The 16,991-nt window shown below is 43.6% G+C and overlaps 1 protein-coding gene across 5 annotated transcripts in view; it reads right to left on the reverse strand.

The window, feature by feature from the left end:
- Positions 1-7,638: 7,638 nt before the first annotated feature.
- ARHGAP6 (Rho GTPase activating protein 6) overlaps positions 7,639-16,991 on the reverse strand; it is a 563,891-nt gene continuing 554,538 nt past the window's right edge. For 4 of the 5 annotated variants that reach the window (XM_088834028.1, XM_055437712.2, XM_055437713.2 and 1 more), the window contains 2 exons: positions 13,271-13,351; positions 7,643-9,670 (listed from right to left, as the gene is read on the reverse strand). In XM_088834028.1, coding sequence (XP_088690154.1) covers positions 8,970-9,670; positions 13,271-13,351 — 782 coding nt within the window. In that variant the 3' untranslated portion in view covers positions 7,643-8,969. Of the gene's footprint in view, positions 9,671-13,270; positions 13,352-16,991 lie in introns of all 5 variants that reach the window. The other variant, XM_055437710.2, reaches the window with a different exon arrangement.

The raw sequence follows: 16,991 nt of genomic DNA on the forward strand, positions 1-16,991 counted from the left end.
ATTAAAGGATATTATCTTGGAGCTCTGTGGAGAATCACCCTCTTTTAGAAAGAAGATTGTTTCTGGCCGCACTGGGCCTTGGTTGCTGTGCACCGGCTTCCTCTAGTTGCGACGAGTGGGGGCTACCCTCCAGTTGCAGGCTTCTTTTGTTGCAGAGCATGGGTTCCAGAGCGTGGACAGGGAGTTGCAGCACTCAGGCTCAGGAGTGGTGGCACACAGGCTGCTCAGCATGTGGGATCTTCCCAGCCCAGGGACCAAACCCATGTTCCCTGCCTTGGCAGGCAAATTCTTAACCTTTAGACCACCAGGGAAGCCCCAGAATCATCCTTTAAACACGTTGCTATTCCTTTTACATTTAGGATTAGTTACTGTGATGAGTTCCTGTGGTCCTTCAAGGGCTGGGTGCAGAATATTATCAGGATGTTTTGGCTGCAGGTAACAGACCCTGCTGGCACTTGCAACGCTGGGTGTGTGCCTGGTCAGCTGTACCTCTCCAGACGACTCTGCCTTCCATGCACAGTTTCAACTTCATCTTCATAGGATTCCCTGGTGGTTCAGATGGTAAAGAATCTGCCTGCAATGTGGGACACCCGGGTTCGATCTCTGGGTTGGGAAGATCCCCTGGAGGAGGGCATGGCATCCCACTCCAGTATTCTTGCCTGGAGAATTCCATGGACAGAGGAGCCTGCCGGGCCACAGACCACGGGGTCGCACTGAGTAGGACGTGACTGAGTGACTAACATTTAATGGGCTAACTCGTTTAATCACCATCAGATGGCTTCTATTAACAGATGCTGTCTGAGCTTTACGATCCTTGCTTATGGCTAGTAGATAAGGGGTGGAGTGGGAGGGGGATGTCTCCCACAACACATGGAAAATAAGGTTTCTCTTTAATCAGTTTGGGTCAATTTGGCATTAGGCCTGCATCCTCACACCCCTCCCAATTTATATTCCCAGGAGAGTGCCTGGTGCTTCGATTAACCAGAGGAATCATCTGCAGAAAACTTCAGTGCCCACTAGAGAATTATATCACTAAACAATGAGAAAGTCCCAGTCTTCACTGTCATTTCATTATTTTTCCTTCACTCTCGTAGGCTGGCATTTCAAATCTGGAGGTGGTGGCTAGTGTAATAGAAGAAGACAGGCTTGGGGGATCTTCACTTCTGTATTGATTCTCTGCATCGGCTAGGGGATTTGAGCAATCACTTTAGGTCTATAAGGCTAACTCACTTCATTCTTTTTATGGCTGAATAAGATTCCATTGTATGGATGGAGGAAATTTTTTTTTTTTAAATCCGGTCATTAGTTGATGGACTTTTGGGTCTTTCCAAAGATCCTCCTAAAGGTTCCTTTCTGAGCATAATTCTAGGTTTTATGTGGCCTATTTCTCTCACATTTGATGGATTGGGTGATGGCATGTTTTAAGCTAAGGAAAAATAAGTGCTTTGAAAACCTACTTCAGACTGGTTTTTACATAAAGTACATCAGCACTCTTAAAATTTCACACCATTCCTGGTTAACCAGTGCTTTCTTTTTCCTCCATAAAATGGGCTTAGAAACAACCCAAAAGTCCATCAACTAATGACTGGATAAAAAAATAATTGTCATCCATCCATACAATGGAATCTATTCAGCCATAAAAAGAATGAAGTACTGATTCCTGCTACAAGATGGATGAATTTTTTTTCTTTTTTTTTTATTGGAGGCTAATTATTTTACAATATTATATTGGTTGGTTTTGCCATACATTGACATGAATCTGCCCCGGGTGTACATGTGTTCCCCTTCCTGAACCCCCCTCCCACCTACCTCCTCCCCTTATCCTCCCTCTGGGTCATCCCCATGCACCAGTCCCGAGCATCCTGTATCATGCATCGAACATGGACTGGTGGTTTGTTTTACATATAATAATATACATGTTTCAATGCCATTCTCCCAAATCATTCCACCCTCGCCCTCTCCCACAGAGGCCAAAAGACTGTTCTATACATCTGTGTCTCTTTTGCTGTCTCGTATACAGGGTTATCATTACCATCTTTCTAAATTCCATATATATGAGTTAGTATACTGTATTGGGGTTTTTCTTTCTGGCTTACTTCACTCTGTATAATAGGCTCCAGTTTCATCCACCTCATTAGAACTGATGAATCTTGAAAACAACGTGCTAAGTGATACAAAGGGCTGGAGACTGTATGATTCTATTTATAGAAATGTCCAGCACAGGTAAATGTATAGAGGCAGAAAGTAGATCAGTGGTTGCCATAGTTGGCGTGAGAGAGGAATTGGGAGTGAGTGCTAATGGGTGTAGGGTTTTCTTTCAGGGGTGATGAAATGTTCTAAAGCTGATGCTTGTGCAACTCTGTTACTCTACTGGAAACCACTGAAGTGTACACTTTAAATGTGTGAAGTGTCTGGTTTCTAATTATAGCTCAATAAATCTACTTGAAAAACATGGGGGAAAATGTGCTGGCTGATCCCTCTATTAACTGAGTAGTCAGTCTACCAAAAGTCAGTAATTTAATTAAGCCAAACAAAAGAAGATGTGATATAAATGCATAAACGAAATCCATACATACTAAGGAATGATTGAGAAGAGTTGAAAGCAGAATCAGTACAAATACAGCCATGAAATCGGAAAGGGGAGATATTGTAAAAATCCAGGATAACTCTCGGTTCATTGTTTCACGGTGGTTTCTTCGATTTGCTGCAAAGAAACTGGAAGTGGGATGTTAGACAGTGGCTGTGGATGGACTAAGAATGTGAAAGTGGGCCCCCCCACACCCAGAGAAAGAAATGGCCTCGGCTCCACAGTGGAAACTTAGTAAACGGTGTCTCTTTATGTGCTGTTAAAACATAAGACAAAAATCATTCTATGATCTCCTGTTTCACCTGACTTAAAAAAATATGATTCCAATACTGTTCAGGCAAAGTATTGCATTAGAGTAGCATTTTGGATCTTGCTGCCTTTCCCCCTCCCCGCCTCTCCCCCGTCTGTGGTCTCCCCAGCTAGATGCTCCTCAAAATTTTGTGACGATTGAATCCCCTGGAGGGCTTGCTAAAATGCAGATGCTGAGCCCCAACTCCAGGGGGCCTGATTCAGTCAGTCTCTTGGGAATTGGCATTCCTAAGAGGAGAGTGTGCCCAAGAGATGCTAATGGTGCTGACCGGGGTCTGAGCTTCACTGGACTCTGCAGCCTTCAAATCCTCTGCACTTCCATGCACCCCATCTTCACGATGTATTTACAATTGCCATGTATTTACAATTGCCACGTATTTACACAGCCGTGGATCAAAGTCCCAAGTAGGAAATGGAAAAGCAAAGGTTACATGTAAATGCCACTTGTCCTTTGTGGCTTATTCCCAAGGGTTCCTTGAAGTCCTCCTGCTTCCCTCGGTTCTGAATGTTGCACAATCCCACCTTTGTCTTGTTTTCATAATGAAAACCTTTCCTTGGAAAGTTCACCCTCTCACATCACTTCAGTAGGCGATGCTGGGGGGGGGCAGAGGACGATGACAATGGGGTGAAGGCAATGACCTCTCAGCTGGGACAGAAAACCCCTCTGTTAGTGGGTGCTCTTTCTTTGTGGGTCGTAGTCTCAAAAGGCAAACCCTCTCCTGGTGGCTGCTCCCTTGAGCTGCAGAGGTGTTCTGGGTGGTCTCTGCTCCTTGAGCTCTGTTCATCATATTCAATTCCAAGGGCATAACGAACTGCCACAATTGAAGTGGTTTTAACAATAGAAATGGATTCCCTCACAGTTCTGGAAGCAACAAGTCAGATCAAAATGTTGACAGAGCTGTGCCAGAAGGTGCTAGAAGGTCAATTTCAGGCCTCTCTCCCAAAGTTCTGGTAGTTCTTGGCTGGTGCCAGAACTTCAGTCTTCACAAGGTGTTCTTTCTGGGTACGTGTCTGTGTCCACGTCCAAATTCCCCCTTTTCATTAGAACAACAGTCATACGAGATTAGGGCCCACCCTAATGTCCTCATCTTAACTTGATCATCTGCAGAGACCCTCTTACCAAATAAGGCCACGCTGGCAGGTACTGAGGGCTAGGACTTCAACATCTTCAACCATAGTGGACACAACTCAACCCATAACATGCTCTTTTGCAGAATGGCTGTGAAATTTCTCGTAGGGGCCAGGCAGCCTGTCCCTCTGGCGTCTGAGAGCTGTCACTGCTGAATTGCTTCTTTGCACACTTTGCTCAGCAGTGACATGGCAAACCAGCACTGCCCTGGTCCCTAGCAACTCTTTGCCCTTCATCCAAGCTTGGCTGTGCTCAGGGCCACCGTGACATCTGCCCCTCCAGATGGGCTCAGCGGCTGATGGAAGTCTCTTGGTGGGGGGCCAGGGAAAGGGCAAGGCAACCAGCTCACCTCCTGCAAGGTGCCAGGAAGGAAAACGAAGCAGGCGACTCACCTACCCACAGCCTCCCCTCGTGGCAGATTTTCCCAAGCAGATTCTGGACCCAGCTCCTGAGTCTTTGACCAAGTAAAGTGATTTGAATTTAGGAGGACTCTGAACACTGACTTGCCATGATCATTTCCTGTATGATTAGACATGTTTCTGATTCATTCTCTAAGTCATTTTCCCCTGCTAGAGAAGACCCACTCAGAATCCCAGACTTGGCATCAAGACGGCTTTAAGATGAAGACATTTGAGATTCAACAGATGCAGAAAATAGCCTTTTAGAGCTTCCCTTATCTGACTAAAAGCAACTTGTGGGAAATGAAGCTACTATAAATCCCCTCTCTGGGGGAGTTTTATGGTTCCGAGGGAGACAGAAAGACTGCTCATACCTGTATAGACTATCTTTATCACAAATTTTCTTATCTCCTGTCTGGTTTCCTGAAAACTCGTTTGTTTTTTCAAACAAACCTATTTGCTTTTCCCTTAGAAATTGTTTCTCTCCACTGCCTTTTCCCTACTAGGTTAGGTCTGTAAACCTTTAACCATTTAAGGAGCCAGATACTTCCTTTGCTGGTTCCTGTATACATGTGAAATAAATCCTTTTTGCCAGGCGATTAAGAGAGTATGGGAAAGATTTTTCCCTTCAAACCCACTCCAGTATTCTTGTCTGGAGAACCCAATGGACATAGGAGACTGGTAGGTTACAGTCCATAGGGTCGCACAGAGTCGGACATAACTGAAGTGACACACACACACACACACCCTCTAAGCAAATGTGGGCATCTTGTTTGTAGAGAAACAAGAAATAGCTTTGCTTCCAAAGGTTCAGTTCAAACAGCAGGTCTGCACCCTTGGATGCATGCATGCTCAACTGCTTCAGCTGTGTTCAAATCTTTGTGACCCCATGGACCACAGCCCGCCAGGCTCCTCTGTCCATGGGATTCTCTAGGCAAGAATATTGGAGTGGATTGCCATGCCCTCCCTCCAGGGGATGTTACTGACCCAGGAATCGAACCTGCATCTCCTGCATTGCAAGTGGATTCTTTTCCCACTAGCACCACCTGGGAAGCCCCACACGTGGATGGCCCACCACCAAATCCTGGTTCTGTCACCTTCCAGCTGTGCAACCTTGGGCAACTCATTTGATGTCACTCTGGGTCTTTCGTGCGCCCTGGAAAATGAGGATAGTCGTGATTCCCATCTACTGCTTATGAGGGGGTGAAAGAGTTAATGTGAGTGAAACACTTAGACTAGAGCGGGTGTCATTAATAAACGTTAGCTCATCGTGCTGCGTAAAAAACAGTGGTGAACAGATGTTGGTCAAATTGAATTGAGAGAATCTTCTGACCTTTCTGTGACCTCAGGGGGCCTGCAGTTGGGGCTGCTGCTGTGTGCACCACGGAGGACCGCAGGCCACACCAGGCCAGGGGTCCGCACTTCCAGAGACCGGTGTCTGGAGCTCCACAGCTTCATGAAGCCATCCTGTGCCAAAGAATTCCAAGCTTTATCGGCATTTTCCTTTGTTTGGGATTTTTTTCTTTCTCAGAACATTTGCTGCTGATTTAGTCTTGTTTTAAAATTCTGTCCGGTCGAGATGTTGAATTGTTTTCATCTCAGTGTGACTCTTACTCCGTCATTTCTTTTCTTCTCAGTTCTGGTGCCTCCTGCAGTTTGCTTATCAGAGCGATGTACACATAGGCCTGGACGGGGACCTGATATCTCCTTCGATTTGATCCCAATGCTGGTCGTCTGCCAAGCAGATGTGTATTAAAATGTGCATAAGAAAAAGAAGCAAGCTGGGCTTCTTTAGAAATTTCTTCAATTTGCACAAACTCCATTGGTAGAAGAGATTTTTTTTTTTTTCGGTATAAAAACCCACAACACACGTATGTTAATAGCCACTTAGATCAAGACAAATTCCTGTTTGGCCATTTGGGTCCTATCACTGTGCCTCATCCCAGACACATAAAGATGGTGATTCACTATTCAAAGATGCAAGACATCTGTGTCACCGGGTAGCTTTCTTCTTGACTGTAGGATCTCTTTGCTCCTAGGAATGAATGACTTCGACAGCCTTTTAAATGGTTTTGTCCAACCTGAAAGAGTGTATTATTTTTTTCTTGTCAGGTATTCTATCACTTACAAGGTGTTAGAGTTGACTCCAACTTTGACTCAGGTCTTTGTGTCTTGTGCGTGTGTGTTTTAAAACAGCTTATTTTCAATGTGATAAACGCATCTGAGAAACAAGCCTTCACTCACTGAGTTAATGATATGGTCACTGGCCTAAACCATCTAAAGAGAAAGGGAGAGTGAATATTGTTCATTACATGGACATACATGGGCATACACCGGCACAGCACACACACACACACACACACACACAATTGCATTACATAAAAATATTCTGAGCCATGTTTTCTGGACTATTCTAGATCTGACCATTAATAGACAGACATACTTTACCTTTTAAGACACAGACATCTACCTCAGGGCCATCTGATCTGGCAGTTTTAAAAAAATAGGACTGTTTAGGGCAAAAACCTGGTGGTGGCGGGGGGTTGGGGGGAAGTCCCATATATTAGGTAGTTGAGTCCAGAAAGGAGAGAGAGAACTAGCCAGACGGGGGTTAAATTTAAAGCCAAGAAAACACAGAATCAATAGGAGGAGGACGAGGGGAGGTAGCATGGGAAAGCAACCTGTGATCTACAATCAGGCAGCATTTGGGTCTTGTTCTGGGTCTTGTTCGCAACTCTGGGCTGTGTGGGGGCAGCCAGAAAGAGCCAGAGGCCAGCAGGCAAATCCTTCCCACATTCCCGCCAGTAGAAGTGCTGGACCCAAGGGCAGAGCCCAAAGACCCCCATCAGTGCCCCCTCCTCCTGGTTAAGAAATGTCAGACAGCATTTCTAGACTTCATCATCTCAACCCTGAAACAGAAGGAGCATCCAAGGCCTGTAGTGTAGATATAACATATAAGGATTGTGTTGGGAAACACTTGTTCAGCACGTGGGAAACCACCCAAGTTCCCATCTACTTCCTCATCAACAACTGAGTTTCAAATGAACGACAATCAACCTTCACTTGCAACAAATATCAGTTTCACTGGGTTATGTCTCCAAGCCACCTACGACTTTTTATTAGCTCTTTAGCTGTATGCAGATAGTACTGCCACTATTCATTACGTTTGGACTTGCAGATGGGGAAGTGTGTATGTGGAATGGTGTGTGGGTTCATTCATGAGATTTAATGCCAGTGAACAAAGCCTTTGCTTTAACTTTTTATTCATTATGGCACAAGTAAGAACTTGAAGAAACACCACTGAAAATGTCATCGCCAATATGAAAATTAAGAGTAGCATGTTTTAAAAAAAAATCTTTTTCTATGATACACATTCCCTTACGAAGTGGAAAAAAACACAAAACTCATAAGATACTGAAGCGAATTGCCACCTGCTGGTCAAAAATTGCTTTGCAGTTGAAAAACTTCAAATTTACTGCTGAAGTATGCTAGGAACATTTTACATTACACAGAAAATTACCAAAGAAAACATTTCCTCAGCCTTTGGCACAGTGTAAATACAGAGCTCCGTTTTTTTCCAAATATGATTTACTTCACAAACAGCTGCATATAATTTGGTTAATACTCATGATGGGGCAAAAGGAAAAACCATGTTCTGTAATTTGAATGCTCTCTTTTCACTCAAACACTTTATAGTTGCATTCCAGTTTATAGTTTTGAAAAATACATAGAAATCGTACATTATAAATATATATTATATATGGTCTATATAAAGTTGAATTTGACCTAAAATGGGAAGGACAAGTTCTTATTATTTCTTTGTCAGGCACGGCCTTTCTCTTGTTTCATTAACTGAATTCTTTCTAAACAGATTCTAAAAATATATTCCATAATGTATCAAATTCAATATTTTCCTTAAAACATATTCAATATGAAAAAGCATTCAGTGACTATATTCTTTTTGTATCTCACTACTATATAAAAATATGGCTTCTCATATTCTGTTCTATTTTCTTTGTTAGTGTTATTCTTAGGCATTGAAAGAAGGGCTGTCCCCAGTTAAAAGCTTTGGCAAAAGCACAGAAACCCGCTTGTGCATATTCTAGAACATTCTATAGAATCTCATTACTTAGAATAAGTGACTAAAAATGTGTTCCTTCTGTTTTCTGTGAATATAACATATAGGATTATCATACATAATCTGTTACAGAATACACAAGAGTCAAAATTGAAGACACATAAATACAATTAAGCTATACCAAAGCGAGAATTTATCTTATATAGAGCCAATGTGAATAGCTTTTAGATAGGACGATAGCATACATTTTTGTTTATTTTCTGAAGGCTGGCTATGCAATAGAATCTTATTATAAAGGGTCAGGGTCCTAGGGTGCTCTATCTTTAAGTGAACTGACTTTTCTCGTGTTATTTTTTTTTTAAGTGTAAAAGAAGAAAAATAAGTAAGTGCCCAATTGTCCAACACCCACTTTTTCTCCTACTGAGTGGAAGAAGGCTGTTTGGGAGGTGAGGGGCGAGCGTGGGGGGCTCAGACCAGCGTTTCCGGGAGGGCATCGGGGTTGTCGGTGGACAGGAGCTCCCAGATCTGCCATCGATCCCTTTGCCAGTCGAGCCAGTTGGGTTCCCCCAAGGTCTTACTGTTCTGATCGCCGGCGGGACTGGGGTAGGCGCTGCTCACTTTCTGCTGGGCAGCCTGGTGCCCTCGCTGCGGCTCGACTGTCTGCCTTCCCTCTTGCGAAGCTGTTCCGGAGCCTTCTTCGGGTCTCCGCGGCCTCCACAGCGGCGGCTCGGCGGCTTGGTGGGCCGGGGATGATGCGCTTGACTTTCCTGGACCAGGATAAGGAGGAGGAGGCCGCTTGTCGTGCCCGGCACCCTCTGCAGGTCTCTGGGGCAGAGGCTTGGCTCTCCTCTGCAGCCAGTCCCCCTCCGGCTCGCTCTCGGCGAGGTCCTCGGCGCTGCTCAGAGTCCAGCACGGCTCCGGCCTCGGCCTCGGTGTGGGCTGCGCACCGCCCTGGATGTGGGGCGTGCTGCAGACGCGGGCCACGGGGGCGTGCGCCCTCGCCTCGGCCACCGCGCTCGTGGGCTGAGTCCTCCGAAGAGCCTGCGCATTGCTGTCCAGTTCTGTGGGGCTCCCCTGCCACCGGGGCCAATTGGGGGACAGGTTCCCTTGAGACAGGGAGCACGGCCCCGGGCGGAGGGAGCTGCTTTCAAAAATGTCGCCGTAGGAACCTAGGAGCCAGAGAGAAGGATGAGAAATGCAATTGGTTTGTAGCCTCCCTCTCGGGGTACCTTGCCAGTTTAAAAAAAAAAAAAATTTTTTTTTTTAAAAGCACAGGGCATGTTTAGCTGTGGCTGACTACAGTAGAAAACTTCCTAGTAAGAGACCTGACCAATGCTTCTTGATTATCGGTACAATTCATGTCTTGCCTGGAGAATCCCAGGGAAGGGGGAGACTGGTGGGCTTCTGTCTATGGGGTCACACAGAGTCGGACACGACTGAAGTGACTTAGCAGCAGCAACAGCTCCAAAGACAGATGCCTGGACTCGGGCAGCTTCACTGTCAAATGAGACTAAATAGTCCTGTGCCTTAATTTCTGCCTTCGGATGGCCCCTCTCTGCCATGCTTACGGAAACTTTTCTGAACCTAGAAGGTAAAAGGAACGTTCTCTTCCTGTTGAGTGCAACTTGCAGTCCGGAGGAGACATATATTATAGTGTTTCCATGTTTCTCTTGTGTCAATCAAAGCCGTAGGAATAAATGAATTGAATCGAAAATGCTCCATTTAGTGCCAGAAAGGGAAGGCAGCAGCCCCTTTGTATCTTCTACCCCTGCCACTGTGGGAGAGACTGGCTCCTTATTCACCCATCATCCCCTTTCCTTCCTGGATGATATTTCCCAGCCTCCCTAGCAGTTAGGAGGGCCACATAGATAAGGTCTGGCTAACAAATGTGGAGAGGTGTGATGGAAGCCATTTCTAGGCCTGGTCTAGTAGGAAAAACAGCAAATGCACTCCTAGTTGTCTGCACTTGCTCTCTTCCCTCAACTTCTAGCCCAAGATGGAGCAACCATGGAAGATTCTGAGGCCTTGGAGGATGGGGGAGCCACTGGCTAGATGGAACTTGAGCTGTGTAGTGAGGATAAATCACCCTGTGAAACATAAAGCCACTGATATTTAGGGGATGTTTGTGACCTTCCCTAACTGATAAAACTTTCTTCAGGAAACTGAAAGGAGAGCAAAACAGTGTGTTTCACAAGCAAATGAGGAGTTCCTGGGGCGTATGTTTGTAGGCTGCCTGTCTCCTGTTGATTTGCCCTATTCTATCATTTCTTAGAAAGTAAGCAGGGAGATCATTTTGGGGGGAGAGGAGCATATAAACATTTACACAGGGACAGATCAGACTTGAACCAGCAGAAGGAAAACAGAGTAGGATATCTTGGAATAATTTATCCTTCGGGTAAAAGACAGTAAAGTGGTTCGTGGGATAAGGTGAGATGTACTTAGATGATGGATCAGTACTCAAATACTCAAACTGGAGTAGAGGCCATTAAAATAAAAATGCACCATGCTTTAAAAATGTACTATGGGAAGTATTACAAAACAATGAAAAAGGGAATACACACACACACACGGAAACAATAAAACAATTCACACACTTCATATTATATGTCCTCCTTCAGGAAGGACATGTCATCTTCCCAACCCAGGGATCGAACCCAGGTCTCCTACATTGCAGGAGGATTCTTTACCGTCTGAGCCACCAGGGAAGCCCTCATATTATATATTAACATATATTCCAGATAGATTAAAGAATTAAGGGTTAAAATAATGAAATACTGTGATGGAAAAAGTGTATAGATGACTAATTCGCCAATGCTTAAGTAAAAGTAAAGATTAATTTTGTGAAAGAATTCACACAAAAGAGATAGAATTACTCATGTAAAACATAAAAAAATATCCAGATATGCAAAAAGGGAGAAAATGCAAGGAATATCAGTGGCAAACAATGTGGTCAAAGGGTTAATGCCTTTATTATAAGAAGTTTGTAAGAATCAATTTTAAAAACACTAGCATATATAAATAGCCAATGACATAAGGATAATCTATGGGTGAAATTCAGCTGATTAACAGAAAAATTGAAAGATACTGGCGAGAAATACAGGCAAATGATAATAGTAAATACAATTTTGTTTTTTAAAGAAACCCAAATGCAAACCCAGTGATTTGCAATACCAATGAGATTAAAGTGACATGGACAGTACCGTGAAATGGCACTGCCACTAGGGCTTATGGAACACAAGCCACTGTATCCTCTATGCAATGTGAAGTGACTATATATACCTCTGAATTCTTATATAGGTTCATTATATTTTGACCCACTTTCTTATTGTTTTTTTTTTTTTTTGGCTGCATCACAGCTTGCAGGATCTTATATCCCCAACCAGAGATGGAACCCAGGTCCCCAGAAGTAGAAGCATGGAGCCCTAACTACTAGACCACCAAGGAATTTTCCTATTTTCCCACTTTCTTATTTCAGATTTATAACTGGCTTTCTAAAATTTTGTGAACTATTTTTACAATTTAAAATACAAAATCTAAAAAGTACATAAAAGAGGTCCCTGACATTAACTTATTGCAACATCACTAAAAAAATGGAAACAACTCAGTGGTCCCAACACTGGGCTATAAACTATGAATATGCATCCAAAATACTACACAGCCCTTAACGACAATAATGGAAAATAACTGGAGAATGAAAGGTAGACAAATCATATAAAGGTACACAGAATGATTATAACTATCTTTAAAAACTCTTGCAAATGAAATGAAATAGAGTCAAAGATTGATGTAATTTGGTGGAAAGGTATAGCTTTATCTCCTTTTCCCCTATTTCCAGCTGAGAAATAGGATATTTCCTGCCATATCAGTGAACAAGGATGTCACAGCCTTCAGTGATTGCAGCCCTCCAATGTGAGCCACCCTGAAGAAACTCAGGAAAAAAAAAGAATATCTATCATCTAGAAGCCATCAGCAGCAGTAGAAGCCATCAGATGGTGGCCACTTCCTGCAACCACTCCCTGTGGTGAGCCCTGAGGAGGCTCAGGACATAAAAATACAGGATACTGGCCCCAGGTAGCTGAGGTGCAGATCAGAGGAATGATTTCAGTGAACCCAGGCTCTTGCATCATCCCAGACAGGGAAAAGTCCTAAATTCCTTATCTTGAGATATCTGGTTTTCCTTTAATTAACAATAATCTGTTAACATTCAGACTACCTGCCCTTTGTTGCAAACGTCTATATAACCTGGCTCCTTCCTTTGCCTCCTCAGAGCAGTTCTCTCACACTACTCCAAGTCTCCCCAGCTTGGAGTCCTAAAAATTCCCCCCAAATAAAATATAACACTCAACTTTTAGGTTGTGAATATTCTCCCTAAGTCGACACAGCATTTTTCAAATAATATCTGAGAAGCATGTAATACGATGCTGCTGCTGCTGCTGCTAAGTCACTTCAGTCGTGTCCAACTCTGTGCGACCCCATAGACGGCAGCCCACCAGGCTCCACCGTCCCTGGGATTCTCCAGGCAAGAACACTGTAGTGGGTTGCCATTTCCTGCTGCAATGCATGAAAGTGAAAGTGAAGTCGCTCAGTCGTGTCCTACTCTTAGTGACCCCATGGACTACAGCCCACCAGGCTCCTCCATCCATGGGATTTTCCAGGCAAGAGTACTGGAGTGGGGTGCCATTGCCTTCTCTGAATATGATGATAGTAAGGTTAAAAGCAACAAAAATTAAAAGTAAGTGCAATATTAGTTTGAAAATATAATCCTTTACCTGTCATTCCTGGGTCTTTGGATCCACTTTTTAACGTTGAATGCCAAGTTCCCCAGATATTGAAAGCCTCCTCTGCCATATCTAGAAAGAAGTATTAAAAAAAAGGTATGTAACTCAAAATGAAAACTGAAGATTAAAAATAAATCAATAAATATTTTTATGACACCTCTTCTACTCAAAGTACTGTATTCGAGATTGTGATGGATACAAGACAGAATATGATGCAGACCTGCCTTTTAAGAGGCCTATTCCATTTGGGATTCACGAAAAGGCTCTTTCTCTGTGATGGCTGTGGTAGACAGAGTAAGTCATGATCCCCAGAATCTGTGAAGATGTTATAGTGAAAAGGGTCTTGCAGGTGTGCTTAAGTTCCAGATTTTGGAATGAGGAGATGATCCTGGATTATCTGTGTGAGCCCAGTGTAATTACAAAGGTCTTTATAAGAGGGAAGTAAGATAGAAGATGCTATGCTGCTGACTTTAAAGATGGAGGAAAGGGCTATGAACCAAGGAATGCAGGCAGCCTCAGAAGCTGGAAAAGGCAAGGAAACAGATTGTTCCCTAGAGTCTCCAGAAGGAACAGAGCCCTGTGGACCCATTTTAGATTTCTGATGTCCAGAACTATATGAGAATAAATTTTGTGTTGTTTCAAATCACTAAGTTTGTGTTCACTTGTTATGGCACCCCTAGGAAATGAGTAGAATTGTCATGGGTGACAACAGCTCCAACCGCATCAACATAAAGACAGAGGAACAATGGTTATAGTTTGTTTATCTTGCCTAGGGAATACTCCTCTGCGGCATCAGCAGAGTCACAGTCCTGCATGTGTTTATTCACACACCCCGCCCAATCTGTCTGTAAATATTTACAGCCTAAGGTTCTGTCTTAGGTGTTCCCACCATCTCATTTAATCCTTACTACAATCCTGAAAGGAGAGATAAGAAAGCGTTTCTCAGTGATCAATGCAAAGAAATAGAGGAAAACAACAGAATAGGAAAAACAAGAGATCTCTTCGAGAAAATTAGAGATTCCAAGGGAACATTTCATGCAAAGATGGGCTCGATAAAGGACAGAAAAGGAAAGATATAAGCATCTGAATGCAGAGTTCCAAAGAATAGCAAGGAGAGATAAGAAAGCCTTCCTCAGCAATCAATGCAAAGAAATAGAGGAAAACAACAGAATAGGAAAAACAAGAGATCTTTTCAAGAAAATTAAAGATATCAAGGGAACATTTCATGCATAGATGGGCTCGATAAAGGACAGAAATGGTATGGACCTAACAGAAGCAGAAGATATTAAGAAGAGGTGGCAAGAATACACGGAAGAACTGTACAAAAAAGATCTTCACGACCAAGATAGTCATGATAACGTGATCACTGACCTAGAGCCAGACATCTTGGAATGTGAAGTCAAGTGGGCCTTAGAAAGCATCACTACGAACAAAGCTAGTGGTGGTGATGGAATTCCAGTTGAGCTATTTCAAATCTTGAAAGATGATGCTGTGAAAGTGCTGCACTCAATAGGCCAGCAGATTTGGAAAACTCAGCAGTGGCCACAGGACTGGAATAGGTCAGTCTTCATTCCAATCCCAAAGAAAGGCAATGCCAAAGAATGCTCAAACTACCACACAATTGCACTCATCTCACACACTAGTAAAGTCATGCTCAAAATCCTCCAAGCCAGGCTTCAGCAATATGTGAACCGTGAACTCCCAGATGTTCAAGCAGGTTTTAGAAAAGGCAGAGGCACCAGAGATCAAATTGCCAACATCCGCTGGATCATGGAGAAAGCAAGAGAGTTTCAGAAAAACATCTATTTCTGCTTCATTGACTATGCCAAAGCCTTTGACTGTGTGGATCACAATAAACTGTGGAAACTTCTGAAAGAGATGGGAATACCAGACCACATGACCTGCCTCTTGAGAAACCTGTATGCAGGTCAGGAATCAACAGTCAGAACTGGACATGGAACAACAGACTGGTTCCAAATAGGAAAAGGAGTACGTCAAGGCTGTATATTGTCACCCTGCTTATTTAACTTATATGCAGAGTACATCATGAGGAACGCTGGGCTGGAAGAAGCACAAGCTGGAATCAAGATTGCTGGGAGAAATATCAATAACCTCAGATATGCAGATGACACTACCCTTATGGCAGAAAGTGAAGAGGAACTCAAAAGCCTCTTGATGAAAGTGAAAGAGGAGAGTGAAAAGGTTGGCGTGAAGCTCAACATTCAGAAAACGACGATCATGGCATCTGGTCCCATCACTTCATGGGAAATAGATGGAAAAACAGTGGAAACAGTGTCAGACTTTATTTTTTGGGGCTCCAAAATCACTGCGGATGCTGATTGCAGCCATGAAATTAAAAGACGCTTACTCCTTGGAAGGAAAGTTATGACCAACCTAGATAGCATATTAAAAAGCAGAGATATTACTTTGCCAACCAAGGTCCGTCTAGTCAAGGCTATCGTTTTTCCCGTGGTCATGTACGGATGTGGGAGTTGGACTGTGAAGAAAGTTGATCGCCGAAGAATTGATGCTTTTGAACTGTGGTGTTGGAGAAGACTCTTGAGAGTCCCTTGGACTGCAAGGAGATCCAACCAGTCCATTCTAAAGGAGATCAGTCCTGGGTGTTCATTGGAAGGACTGATGCTGAAGCTGAAACTGCAATACTTTGGCCACCTCATGCATTGAGTTGACTCACTGGAAAAGACTGTGATGCTGGGAAAGGTTGTGGGCGGGAGGAGAAGGGGACGACAGAGTATGAGATGGCTGGATGGCATCACCGACTCGATGGACATGAGTTTGAGTGAACTCCGGGAGTTGGTGATGGACAGAGAGGCCTGGCGTGCTGTGATTCATGGGGTCGCGGAGAGTCGGACACGACTGAGCGACTGAACTGAACTGAACTGAACAATCCTGAAACCTAAGAGCTTCCCTGGTGGTTCAATGGTAAAGAACCCGCCTGCCAATGCAGGAGACATGGGTTCAATCCCTAGGTCAGGAAGAGAACCTGGAGAAGGAAATGACAGCCCACTCCAGTATTCTTGCCTGGAAAAGTCCATGGACAGAGGAGCCTGGAAGGCTGCAGTCTGTGAGGTCACAAAGAGTCAAATACAACTTAGCATTTAAACAAACAAATTCACAACGTGATTATAATGACTTTCTAGAAGCAAATGTCTACCGGTGCTTCCCCGTGTTTAGCAGTTCATATGCATTCATTCTCTCATTTAATCTGGAAGAGATATCCCTGAGTCCATTTCACCGATGAGGCAAGTACTTTCACATTTTAAAAAGAAATTTTTATGCCTGATGGAAACACCAACTACTGTTTTCACTGTAAATTAAAAGAAATTTTTGAAACAAATACTTGTGAAATAAAGCTGCTGTGATTAAAAACACCAAAAAAAAAAAAGGAGCCCTTTCAAAGTGATTCTTCAGAGAAAACTATATATTTGTGATACAGCAGCAAGAATTTGTATTGCGTCTTCCAATGATCAGTTTAAAAGTGTCCTGAGAGTCCTGACCCTGAGGAATTGTTCTGTGCAGGGGGAGTACAAAATCGAACATTTGGTGGTCAAATCCATTTGAGAGAAGCTGCAAACCATCCCCTCACTCCCATCATGGAAATTCATGGTGCCTGCGAGCAGTTTAAAGATTTTGGAGAACTTGTACCGCAGAGAAATGGTTAGGTTGGTTAACTCAGACTTTCCCAAATGTA

This window comes from Moschus berezovskii, chromosome X (assembly GCF_049115385.1).
Source record: "Moschus berezovskii isolate FMDL1 chromosome X, NW_MosBer_1.0, whole genome shotgun sequence".
Lineage (NCBI taxonomy): Eukaryota > Metazoa > Chordata > Mammalia > Artiodactyla > Moschidae > Moschus > Moschus berezovskii.